Source organism: Triticum urartu, chromosome 7A (genome assembly GCF_056163025.1).
Source record: "Triticum urartu cultivar PI428250 chromosome 7A, HENAU_Tu73, whole genome shotgun sequence".
Lineage (NCBI taxonomy): Eukaryota > Viridiplantae > Streptophyta > Magnoliopsida > Poales > Poaceae > Triticum > Triticum urartu.
Genome location: NC_141879.1, coordinates 106396061 through 106409808, shown reverse-complemented (window position 1 = coordinate 106409808; position 13748 = coordinate 106396061). Strand labels below are relative to the sequence as shown.

The 13748-nt window shown below is 41.4% G+C and overlaps 1 protein-coding gene across 1 annotated transcript; it reads left to right on the top strand.

Moving 5' to 3' along the window:
- Positions 1–8153: 8153 nt before the first annotated feature.
- Positions 8154–10160, top strand: LOC147958327 (AT-hook motif nuclear-localized protein 2-like). The gene is made up of 5 exons (XM_087532089.1): positions 8154–8693; positions 9114–9166; positions 9313–9441; positions 9645–9806; positions 10131–10160. The coding sequence occupies exons 1-5, from the start codon at positions 8183–8185 to the stop codon at positions 10158–10160; spliced, it is 885 nt and encodes a 294-aa protein (XP_087388215.1). The 5' UTR covers positions 8154–8182.
- Positions 10161–13748: the final 3588 nt, after the last annotated feature.

The following is a 13748-nucleotide window of genomic DNA, read 5'->3' as shown; positions in this document are numbered from 1 at the left end:
CTGCTCCTCCAATAGGTCCGTCACCTAGCGGTGCATCAAGGACATAATTCTTCTATGCAGCAATGAGGATAATCCTTAGATCACGGACCTAGTCCGCATCATTGCTACTATCATCTTTCAACATAGTTTCTCTAGGAACATATCAAGAATAAATGGGGAGCTACATCGCGAGCTATTGATCTACAACATAGTTATGCAAATACTATCAGGACGAAGTTCATGATAAATTAAAGTTCAATTAATCATATTACTTAAGAACTCCCACTTAGATAGACATCCCTCTAGTCATCTAAATGATCACGTGATCCAAATCAACTAAACCTTGCCCGAGCATCACGTGAGATGGAGTAGCTTTCAATGGTGGACATCACTATGTTGAGCATATCTACTATATGATTCACGTTCGATCTTTCGGCCTCAGTGTTCTGAGGCCATATCTGCATATGCTAGGCTCGTCAAGTTTAACCCGAGTATTCTGCATGTGCAAAACTGGCTTGCACCCATTGTATGTGAACGTAGAGCTTATCACACCCGATCATCACGTGGTGTCTCAGCACGAAGAACTGTCGCAATGGTGCATACGCAGGAAGAACACTTATACCTTGAAAGTTTAGTAAGGGATCATCTCATAATGCTACTGTCGTACTAAGCAAAATAAGATGCATAAAAGATAAACATCACATGCAATCAAAATATGTGACATCATATGGCCATCATCATCTTGTGCCTTTGATCTCCATCTCCAAAGTACCGTCATGATCTCTATCATCACCGGCATGACACCATGATCTCCATCATCTTGATCTTTATCAACGTGTCGTCACATGGTCGTCTCGCCAACTATTGCTATAGCATAGTGATAAAGTAAAGCAATTATATGGCGCTTGCATCTTATGCAATAAAGAGACAACCATAAGGCTCCTGCCAGTTGCCGATAACTTTAACAAAACATGATCATCTCATACAATAATTTATATCTCATCACGTTTTGACCATATCACATCACAACATGCCCTACAAAAACAAGTTAGACATCCTCTACTTTTTTGTTGCAAGTTTTACGTGGCTGCTACGGGCTTCTAGCAAGAACCGTTCTTACCTACGCATAAAAACCACAACGATTTTTCATCAAGTGTGATGTTTTGACCTTCAACAAGGACCGGCCGTAGTCACACTTGATTCAACTAAAGCTAGAGAAACAGACACCCACTAGCCACCTGTGTGCGAAGCACGGCGGTAGAATCAGTCTCATGAACGCGGTCATGTAATGTCGGTCTGGGCCGCTTCATCCAACAATACTGCAGAATCAAAGTATGACATGCTGGTAAGCAGTATGACTATTATCGCCCACAACTCTTTGTGTTCTACTCGTGCATATAACATCTACGCGTAGACCTGGCTCTGAAGCCACTGTTGGGGAACGCAGTGTTTCAAAAAATTTCCTATGATCACGCAAGATCTATCTTGGAGATGCATAGCAACGAGAAGGGAGTGTGTGTCTACGTACCCTCGTAGACCAAAAGCGAAAGCGTTTAGTAACGCGGTCGATGTAGTCGAACGTCTTCGCGATCCAATCGATCAAGTACCGAAGGCATGGCACCTCTGCAATATGCACACGTTCAGCTCGGTGACGTCCCTCATACTCTTGATCCAGCTGAGGCCGAGGGTGAGTTGCGTCAGCACGACGGCGTGTTGACGGTGATGATGAAGTTACTGACACAGGGCTTCGCCTAAGCACTACGACAATATGACCGAGGTGGAAAACTATGAAGGGGGCCACCGCACACGGCTAAAGATCAACTTGTGTGTATTTGGGGTGCCCCCTCCCCCATATATAATGGAGGGGAGGAGGAGGAGGGCTGGCCACAAGGGGCGCGCCCAAGGGGGGATTCCTACTCCTAGTAGGAGTAGGTTTCCCCCTTTCCTAGCTAGTCCATGTAGGAGAAGAAGGAAGGAGAGGAGAGGGAGAAGGAAAGAGGGGGGCGCCGCCCCCTCCCTAGTCCAATTTGTACCAGCCCATGGGGGGCGCGCGGCCTCCCCTTGTGGCCCTTATATCCTTCCCACTAAGGCCCATGAAGGCCCAATACTTCCCCCATACGAATTCCCGTAACTCTTCGGTACTCTGAAAACTACCCGAACCACTCAGAACCTTTCCGATGTCCGAATATAGCCTTCCAATATATCGATCTTTACGTCTCGACCATTTCGAGACTCCTCATCATGTCCGTGAACTCATCCGGGACTCTGAACAAACTTCGGTCATCAAATCAAATAACTCATAATACAAATCATCATCGAACGTTAAGTGTGCGGACCCTACGGGTTCGAGAACTATATAGACATGACCAAGACATATCTCTGGTCAGTAACCAATAGCGAAACCTGGATGCTCATATTGGCTCCTACATATTCTACGAAGATCTTTATCGATCAAACCGCACAACAACATACATTGTTCCCTTTGTCATTGGTATGTTACTTGCCCGAGATTCGATCATTGGTATCATCATACCTAGTTCAATCTCGTTATTGGCAAGTCTCTTTACTCATTTCGTAATGCATCATCCCGTAACTAACTCATCAGTCACATTGCTTTCAAGGCTTATAGTGATGTGCATTACCGTGAGGGCCCAGAGATACCTCTCCGACAATCGGAGTGACAAATCCTAATCTCGATCTATGCCAACTCAACAAACACCATCGAAGACACCTATAGAGCATCTTTATAGTCACCCAGTTATGTTGTGACGTTTGATAGCACACTAAGTGTTCCTCCAGTATTCGGGAGTTGCATAATCTCATAATCATAGGAACTTGTATGAGTCATGAAGAAAGCAATAACAATAAACTAAACGATTGTAATGTTAAGCTAACAGATGGTTCTTGTCCATCACATCATTCTCTAATCATGTGATCCCGTTCATCAAATGACAACACATATCTATGGCTAGGAAACTCAACCATTTTTTATTAACTAGCTAGTCAAGTAGAGGCATACTAGGGACACTTTGTTTGTCTATGTATTCACACATGTACTAAGTTTCCGATTAATACAATTCTAGCATGAATAATAAACATTTATCTGATATAAGGAAATATAAATAACAACTTTATTATTGCCTCTAGGGCATATTTCCTTCAATCTTTCCCCCGGAAGTTCCGGTAACCCCCCAGGTACTCCAGTAAATACCCGATACACTCAGGAACACTTCTGGTGTCCGAATACTATCATCCTATATATTAATCTGTACCTCTCAACCAATTCGAGAATCCTCGTCATGTCCGTGATCTCATTCGGGACTCCGATCAACATTCGGCCACCAAATCACATAACTCATATAATACTAAATGGTCATCGAACCTTAAGCGTGCGGACCCTACGGGTTCGAGAACTATGTAGACATGACCGAGACACCTCTCCGGTCAATAACCAATAGCGGAACCTGGATGCTCATATTGGCTCCTACATATTCTATGAAACTCTTTATTGGTCGAACCGTTATGACAACATACGTAATTCCCTTTGTCATCGGTATGTTACTTGCCCGAGATTCGATCGTCGGTATCTTTATACCTAGTTCAATCTCGTTACCGGCAAGTCTCTTTACTCGTTCCATAATACATCATCCCGCAACTAACTCATTAGTCACTTTTCTTGCAAGGCTTCTTATGATGTGTATTACTGAGAGGGCCCAGAGATACCTCTCCGATACTCCGAGTGACAAATACTAATCTCGATGTATGCCAATCCAATGAATACCTTCAGAGATACCTGTAGAGCATCTTTATAATCACCCAGTTATGTTGTGACGTTTGATGGCACACAAGGTATTCCTTCGGTATCCGGGAGTTGCATAATCTCATAGTCGAAGGAATATGTACTTGATATGAAGAGAGCAATAGCAATAAAAATGAACGATCAATATGCTAAGCTAACGGATGGGTCTTGTCTATCACATCATCCTCCTAATGATGTGATCCCATCAAATGACAACTCATGTCCATGGTTAGGAAACCTTAACCATCTTTGATCAATGAGCTAGTCAAGTAGAGGCTCACTAGGGACATAGTGTTTGTCTATGTATTCACACATGTATTTGGGTTTCCGATCAATACTATTCTAGCATGAATAATAAAAATTTACCATGAATAAGGAAATATAAAATAACAACTTTATTATTGCCTCTAGGGCATATTTCCTTTGAAAATCACCGGAAGTTTCATCGTGTTTGGACTTCGTTTGCTATGGTTTTTCTATGAAACAAAGAAATAGGCAAAAATAGGAATTGGCACTGGGCACTGAGTTAATAAGTTTGTTCCCAAAAATGATATAACATGAAATATGAAGTATACAAGTTTGATAATATAATAGCGTGAAACAATCAAATATTATAGATACGTTGGAGACGTATCAAGTAATAACCCTACTACTTCTTGTTTGGAATTGTAGATATCAACGCGTACAATGTGGGGGTCCAACAACTTGTACACTAATTCGCTAGAAATTTTGGTGGCCGATTCGACAGGTTGTGTCCAAGATTGGATCTAATCTAGGTCTAAACTAGGTCTTCAACAACATCCTCTTAGTTTTAAAAGTAGAAGTTGTCCCTCCTAGTCTTGGCACTCTGGTATTTATACCCATCCTTGCGTCGGTTCGGACACCTTCCTCCCCTATGTATCCTAGTAGGATATGGATTCACCTTCATTCTGGTCCTTACCTTCCTCTTATTATCTCTTAACTTGGCACACCTTGGTATCTCCTTTATTGATGACCTTCAAAGTTAGTTCTTTTGGACATTTATCTTTTTGGGAAGGACTCCTGGAGGAACTGGATCATGAGTTAGGTTGGCTTGCTTGGGCCGTGAGTGTTGTGAGGAGGGGCCCAAATTGGCATATCACCAATAGCCGTGAAACTTATCACGCACATGACGCAATGTCAGATCCAACTACCCATTGGGGAGTCGACACAAAACTCGTGTTGGATTCCGCCTTACTACCATAGTACCATGTCATATATTTAGTGTTTCTCAAAAAAATTAATTGACACCGCCGCATACCAAGCACTATAAAAAGCCTCGCCCCTTACCCCTCGATACTTCCTCAAACCTAGCCTCTCCCCTCAAGCCTCATCACAAACTTTCCCTTCTCTATGCAATATCTCTGTCTCATGCCAATCCACAGTATCACCTTCACTGCTATCAAAGTTGTAGTGAACTCACTTCTTCAGCAAATTTTCAGAGGATCCACTCTCTTAGTTTACTATGTCAGTGCTAAGTAGGTCAACCTACAACCATGGTTGCGAGCGCAAGGTGGACGACCACATGGCAGATAGTCACGGAGATCTGATTAATGAGTTCATGGAGAGGATCAATTCGGTTATGATTAGGTATTTGAGTCTAAGATGGCTAATCCCATGACGGATCAGATCAATGATTAACATATTATGGAGTTAAGGGACACTGCCTCTAGTCTCTTTGACAACCACAGACTCAGTGAGTTCTCTCCTATTTCTTCCATCTTTGTGTTCATACAATCTTTATTGTGATGGCCTTTCATAGAGGTGTTGAAGAGTAAATTTGAGGATGATGAATAAGTGAGATAGGTCTGTCATAGAGGGTTTTCTAGAGCACTTGAAAACATACCAGATCCAATTCTTGCATTTTATGGGTTTCCATCAATTGTTTTCAATCTTCTAACACTTGGAATGTTGATGTTGACGATACAACCAATTGCACCAATGATCCATTGGGTGAGATCACGTCGTTCCTTCCTTCATCCATTTCTATTCACGAAAACTCGGGTTCACTCTCTTGCTCCCTAGAGAAAATGTGATAAGTAGTTGAACCCTTGGTGAATTCCACCAAGATACTGGTTCTATCCCTAGCATCGACCTTGTGGCGACTGAAGGGGGAGGGGAACCATGTATCTCTTCTTGCAAGTATAGGGAGGAATCATTAGGTTTTGTGTTGTAGCATGAAAGTAGTTAGGGTGTCTGATAATTTTACCTCGGTTCTTTCTCATCATAATAATGTTGAAGATCTGGTTGCCACCTTGGCTCGTCATCTACTCTGGGCAACGAGATTTGTATCCATTTGTTAATGGATTTTTCCCTCTAAGAGACTAGCGAGAAAAGCAATCATGGATTTGGATAGGGTTGGTGGTTTAAAGAAGATGGATCTAGTAATATTCCACTATATCATCCACGAAATACGGTAGATCCCGATCCAGGTTAATATGGGTTGTTCCCCAACAAGTGTGTCATAGTGACATGTGCATCATTTCTTTTGGTGCGCCTATTCTTGGTCTCTCAAGGCCTCATTGGTGATGGTAGTTCCCTAATTTTGGGAATGGTGGAGGCTTCGCTTCTCTTCCAGTGAGCACCTCAACGAAGACCAAGGTTGGTGGTAGTAGTAGGATTTGGTGTGTGAAAGGACCCTAGGCCCCTAACTATATTTTTCCTTGGAGTTTTTCCTGCAATTTTTTTGCTACAATTGTCTTCTCCCAGCCTATTTTGCAATTTTTAGTGTGTTCTTACCAATACCGTGTATTTTAGTCAACAAAGATGCAACTACTATGAAGAAAATATGATCATTTGGAACCCAAACCATCTCATCTCTAACATTGGCGCGAGTGCACATTTACCAAACCCCTCCAACCTATCCTTACCCATTGTATATCCAAAGATGATTCATTTGAAAAGCTCCAGAGACTCAAACGCATGGATACATTGAAACCCAAAGGTGGCACAATCATGAATGAAAATCCAAAGATGGATCGTAAGAAACGAAAACCCAAAGACAATATGACATTCGCCCGCAAAAAAGGACAGTCTGAAATTAAATTAAAATTCAAAGATGAGATAATAATAGATAAAAACCAAACATGGCATAATAGTAATGAAATTCCAAAGATGGTAGAACATTGAATTAAGATTTATAAATGGCATACCATAAAATGAATTCCAAATATGGCATAACAATAGATGAAATCCATAGATGGCACAACATTGAATGAAATTCCATAGATGGCATCACATTAAATGCAATTCCATAGATGGCATAGCATTAAGTGAAAAAAGTCAAAATATGGCATATCAATAAATAAAATCCAAATATGGCACAACAATAAATTAAAATAGCAAACAACTTAAATTTTTTCCAAAGATGGCACGGCAATAATTAAAATCCAAGTAAATCATAATATTAAATGAAATTCCAAAGATAGCCAAGCATGAAATGAAATTTATAAATGGCATATCATTAAATGAATTCCAAAGATGGCATAACATTAAATAAAATTTATAAATGGCATATCATTAAATGAAAAATTATAAATGGCATATCATTAGGTGAATTCCAAAATGGCATAACAATACATGAAATTCCATGAATGTAATAACATTAAATGAGAGGTCCAAAGATAAAATATGAATAAATAAAAATCCGAATATGACACAACAAAATGCGAAAATAGAAAGAAAAAATCCAAAGATGGCGTGAGAATAAATAAAATCCAAACATGGCAAAAATGAAAATAAAATGGTTATAAAGATAAAAATGGCACACATTAAATGGGAAAAAATTAGGCAGAAAAAAAGCACATTATCTGAACACATCCACGATGAACACTCAAGAAATTTCCAAATTTTTCTAAGGATACACGTAGTTGATACATATGTAGGCATCCGGAAAATAAAATACCACGTAATAGATCGAAAACAAAATATCTTCTTAGAAATAATGCACTAGGCCCCCTGGACTACATGATAATCATAAACTCTAATGTCAAGACCACAAAAGTGACGAAAGATTATTGTGAGTAGTTCATGTGAATTCTGTGTCTTTGTAGGGTCCTCCTTGAAAATTCATCCCGCCCCCTGCCCTATATAAGCAATGGGATTATGCATATTCTTTTGTCCATTCTGAATCCTCCTGTGGCTCTTCTTTTTGTTGTAGACTTCAGTTTTAAAAAAATTATCTTTGAAGTCAATCTTCTTGAATAGGTTTGTTCAATTTTTGAGTAGTTCATGGAAATACATGCGGAATCTGGAGGCTATTCGTTGTGCTAATCGCTAGTATTTCTCGTGTTTTAGGGATGGAGTAGTTTCCCCGGACACTTGGAGGGGAGCTTTTGTATTTGTTTGCATTTGTGTTATTTGTTGGTGTTGTTCTTGTGAGGCGAAATGAAAGGAGGCATGTCGTCTGGAGCGGGTGAGACGAAGTATGGCGCAGGCATGAGCAGGAGCCCACTCCAGCCTCAGCCACAACCCATCGTTGCCGCCCGCCTGACTATTGCCCACCAAGGTGGAGCTTCCTACTACTCTGCACCACGCCCGTCCGGGCCCGTGGCCGGCACTGAGCACGCGCACGCCATAGGTGTGAGCTCTAAGCCACCCAAGAGGAAGCGTGGCCGCCCGCGAAAGTACACCCCGGATGGCACCCTGCCGCCAACTATCTTTCCGGCGCCATATCCTACTGGCGCCGCTGCTTTGCTGGCACCTGCTCTGCCGTCGAGCTCCACGTTGGGACTGCGCCTGGGCGTGGGGAGCCCCCATGCGCTACCAGCACTGCCATCACCGCTACCACCACCACCACCACCACCTGTAGAGCATGGAACACATCCAGTCAAGCAGACGAGGGTATGGCCGCCGAGCTCCATGGCCAGCAAGAAGCAGCGACAGATGGCAGTAGCAGGTATATAGTGTTCTTGCTTGCACTTAGAGCTCATGCCATCATCGCAACTAGATCAGTAGCAAAAGGTGCATAGATGGATATGGTGGTATCTTAGTCCTAATACTCGTATATACAAATGACCACCGCAGGCTGACCAGAGTCTGATAAGCATGGAATTATCCATGTCGACTATTCAGTAAGGGTTGCCACCTCTTTGTCATAAAAACAGAGCTTTCTTGTAGATGTATTAAAATATCACATAGGTGTTATTTCATTGCAATCATTCATATTGTGTTTTTATCCGCTCCAGAAGTATAACCGGAGCTTTGAAATTATATTTGTAGGACGTTACATGTTAGTTTAGTTCAGACCAATGTTATATTCAGTTTGCCAACATTAAGTACATTTCACGTTTCTAAACTGAAATGGATTTTTTTGTAGGGCCTGCTGCGACTGGATTAATTCCTAAGGTTATCACAGTCCAAGGTGGAGAGGTAACTTGTCCCACCCTGATGATGCTCCAAGAGACATGGCAGTGCTCTAACAACAATTTATCATAGTATCTAGATACTAGCTATCAAAATATCTAATTGAAATGGTTCCTTTAAAAAAGATGCTAATAATGGATCCATGGTTTCAGGATGTAACAACAAAAGTCCTCTCCTATTGTGGGAATGGGTTGGCAGTTCATATCTTTTGTGCCAATGGTGTTGTGCGCAATGTGACACTGCGGCAGGCAAATTCTCCTCATGAAAGAGTCGTTTATCAGGTTCCCAAGCTAGAGAACAATAAGGAAAAATGAAATGTGGGCTAGTAGCTAGAATTTTTAACAATTATTTTCATTACCAGCATATCACAATCAAAACACACCGTTTTGTAGTTCTGGTTTTCTGTAAGGGAAATGTTGTTGTTTGACCTCTAGATATGTTTCCAAATCTGAACAATATCGAATTATGTGCACTCAATGTGCAGGGTTGTTTTCACATCCTCTCTTTGTCTGGCTTGTATGTGCCATCGAAAACTAATGGACTGAGCACTCAAAAGGGTGGATTGGGTATTTCGCTTTCCAGTCCGGATGGCCGTGTCTTCGGTGGTGGGTCAGCAGGACCTCTGATTGCAGCTTCACCTGTTCAGGTTACCATCTTTCACTGGGAGTAACATGTTTCTAAAAGACAAAGATCTTTATATCATAGTATGTTAATAGCTCTCACTGCATCTTGCTCTGTTTTTTGAAGTAATTAAAGGATATATGTGCTTCCTATATTTGGAAAACTATGAAACCAATGTTCTGCCATATAGTAATTTACATTCTATACATATTAATAGTCCTATGTAAAATCATTGTGTGTTTCTCTTTATAAGTAGCTTATTTGGAAAATGACATTGTTTTACGAAATACAGATCTATTGCTAGTGAGAACCTTGAGCTTTGTCTAAATACTTCGAATTTTTTTCGCAGGTGGTCATTGGAACGTTTCTAGCCGACTAGAAAAAGGAGGACAAATAGGCTCTAAGAGGTGGTCCGAATGGATCATCAAGTGATCCAGGATGGCCACCAAACTAGAGTGCCACTCAAAGATTCAACACCAGATTCTTGTTTCCAAATAAGAGCCAGCTTAAATTCCTAGCTTTTCGCTCCTAGCTTCAAATGGTTACTCTTTTCTAGTATTTCCAAATGCTTAGCTTTTCACTCCTAGTTCGCTCCAAATGCTTAGCTTTCCGCTCTTAGCTCGCTCCCAATGCTTTCTGCTCCAGGACGTTTTACTTTTCGGTCTTAGCTTGCTCCAAGTGTTAGGTTTTCAATACTAGATCCAAATGCTCAGCTTTTTATCCTATCTCCAGCTTAGCTACTCTGATGATTTTGTAACTGGGTGATGCTTTGTGATAATATAGTTATGAAATTTCATGGTCATATTGCACACTTCTGATCAGTCAAAACATAAAAATGTCATTCTCCAGGGTAACCAGTATCCCAAAACTATGCTACCCTTTATTTGGAACAAAGGAATTTTGCAACAATTGCCAGAACTCTAAATTCCTACTGAGTTAATTCCTCTTCTTCCAAACGATGCGCAGCTATCATATCGCTTATATGCCTTATGCCTTGTTTGATACATCCAGTTTGCATGTAGAATTAGTTTTCCATTTAAGGAAATCAATATGTATCTCACACAACTGGTTGAGCAGAGCAATATCTGCTCTATGTATATAGCTGTCGACCAATCTGTATCTCACACAACTGGTTGAGCAGAGCAATAACTACTACTGTAAACGACAGTGACAAGTTGGCAAGGACGATGACAGTGATGTCCTATCGAAATATTCGACACACCCTGAATCAAAAGCTTCTTTACTTTGGTATCTCATTCGTCGGTCTTTCTCCCATTCTTGCTAAAATTGTATGCACGTCAGATCAATATATTAGTTGCGAGAATAGTTGAATTCGCCTTCTGAACAAACTATACATTTCAGACGCCGGGGGACACAACCTGAAAATAAAGCGAAACATGAGGGATAGAGAGAGAGATAAACAAAAATTATCTGAAGTTGTCATGCACACGGAAAAGAACAATGTAATATACTTTGGTATTCTTACAGCATTGTGGGATACAACCTGAATTTTATTCAAAAAAATTTACCATAGGTGGAATCAAATATACCACACGCGCATGAAAAATCGAAAATGCAGCAAGCCGTGTCCAGGCGCATTAACCTCACCATGCTCAGAACTCTGGTCTCGGTAAGAACAAAAATTCATTTTCTGCTGATGGAATGAAACTTTCAGCAAAATAAGGAAACTCAAGTGCTCAACTCACTGCAAGAACCGCCACATATGTCTGTCATCTAAGAGAAAATGCAGCTAGCAACATTGAAGTAGTGGCCATTATCAACACATTACAGACTAATGTCACTGCATCATTGTTCAAACAGTTTTGGAATTTTATAACCGTGAGGCCAACTCAAATAGGTTTCTTACTGTCAGGAGAACAAACCAAGTTTAGCTTGGCTAGCAGAAACACAACAACTACTGGGTCTTCCTAAACCCGTATGTCAACGGAAGGAACTGAATTCTAATGTCATCGTGTCTGGGGTGGCGACACTTTTGAAGGCGACTTCTAGGGGTCCCGGCTCTAGTATCTCTCTACTCTGCATCGACATCCGCGTACCGCAGCGCCGCGTGGGCTGAATTAGCAGAAAAATAGTTAAGCAGTTAGGCATCGTGTGTCACAGGTACTGCAACAAGTCTAAATGAGATGATCAAAAAAGAAAGCAGAGGTGCAAAACCTCATTCTTCCCCATTCTTCCTCTTCTCCGGCGAGCTAGTGCAGATGTCCACCTCCTCCTCCATGCACTCAAAATGGCGTCAGTATAGTCCAGTGCCGCTCACAAGGTGCCCTGACTGCCCACGCCCAGAGCCTCTGAAACTGTGGGTGAGTAGGACTGATGAGAATGGAAATCTTGGGCGGGAATTTGTGAAGTGCTTGAGCAAAACAATGGTAGGAAGGGATGGCAAGGTTATATCTCAGTTCTTAGCCCGTTCTTTCACTGTCGTTTGCTCTGATTTCTCCATATTTTGTTTTTTTCCCCTCGAATTTGGAATTTAGGGTTCATGTTTTTGTTTTCAGATCCTGAAGAAATGCACGCATTTCGAGTGGATGGATGATTATGTTGAGAGGATTCAGTTCGAGGGCTACATTGATTCGAGCGGGGCCGCAACCTGGGAGCTCAATTTGGGGGGTGGGGTGCCGCAGATGGAGAATTTGGGGTCGAGCTCGGACAGAGGGGCGGGCAGAGTCGTGCCAATGGCGAGGTATGCGCACAATGCTGAACTGCACTTGGAGTCTGAACTAATCGAGGAACCGAAGAACATCAAGAAAAATCAAATGGATATGATCGATTTGCAGAAGCAAGCAAATATCATGGCAGGGTGTTATATTGTTGTGTCATTGCTCTGTTTTTGTTTTACTTGTTGTTCATCCGTCATTAGAGGGGGCATTTAGGTCTGTCAGGGCAGAGGATGCGATCTGTGCGCCATGCCAAGTTCATGTAACTGAATCGAAGTAGAAATATTCAGTGTTCATGCTCTGTTCTTGTTCTTCAGTTAATAGAATGCACACCCCCCAAATTCAGTTTCTAGTAAAAAAATCTTGCCGCCGAATAGATGTTGGGCCGTGAAAAAATAACGAGGCCCAAATAGAGACAAGCCCACCCACGTAGGGGCACCAGCCCAGTTTTATAGCATAGAGGCACCCATGTTTAGAAAAAAAATGTTCGACTAAAAACTCAAAATAAAATGTTGCTTCGGCAAATAAACCTTTAACAAACATATACTTCTTTACATATTTGTTGCTTGTCCACGGTTGCACAAAATATTGACCAGAGGTAAAATTCAAACCAATATTTTTAGGAACACATAAATATTTCTTTTGTGCATTTGAGTTAATCCAATAATTGTTTGCATGAACTAAATTAGTTGCATGTCCATGGTTGCAAAAAAAATTGCACCGTACACCTACTAGTTAGGGTGACCCTATTTGCATGGGGTTGCATGTCCAATAGTTCCATAAAAATTTGCACCGTACACCTACTAGCCAGGGCCTAGATACATGCATGAACACATGCAGCACACCAAGATATGAAAAAAATTGCAAAAAAAATTGGGTACCCATACACTTGCATGTCCGTAGTGGAATCTACCTTTTATTAGTAAGACATAGATCAAATAGGGGCCCGATCAACTAGATAGAACATGGGTACCCATAGAACATCAAGCAAGATATGTATCAACTAACCAATATCAACTAGATAGAAAAAACAGATAGAACGTAGTAGCATAAGTAGTAGCATTGCATAGATAAGGGTAGCACAACATATATAGTACCATTACAACATAGATAGTTCATACTTCAACCCAACACGACAATAATAAAACGTATAAAACACCACCGGCTTGCTTGCTTGCATGCTCCAAGGCCAACTCCTCTCCTCCATGGCCAACTCCTTCACCCGTCGTCGTCGGTGGGGTACGGGGAAGGCGCTGTCGAAGTCGGTGAAGATGTTGTACATAGTGAATGCG

Excerpts from the sequence above, each read along its gene's own strand:
- LOC147958327 (XM_087532089.1), top strand. The coding sequence starts at position 8,183 with ATGAAAGGAGGCATGTCGTCTGGAGCGGGTGAGACGAAGTATGGCGCA. Across the intron at positions 8,694-9,113 it reads GCGACAGATGGCAGTAGCAG|GGCCTGCTGCGACTGGATTA; the intron begins GTATATAGTGTT and ends ATTTTTTTGTAG. Across the intron at positions 9,807-10,130 it reads TTGCAGCTTCACCTGTTCAG|GTGGTCATTGGAACGTTTCT; the intron begins GTTACCATCTTT and ends TTTTTTTCGCAG.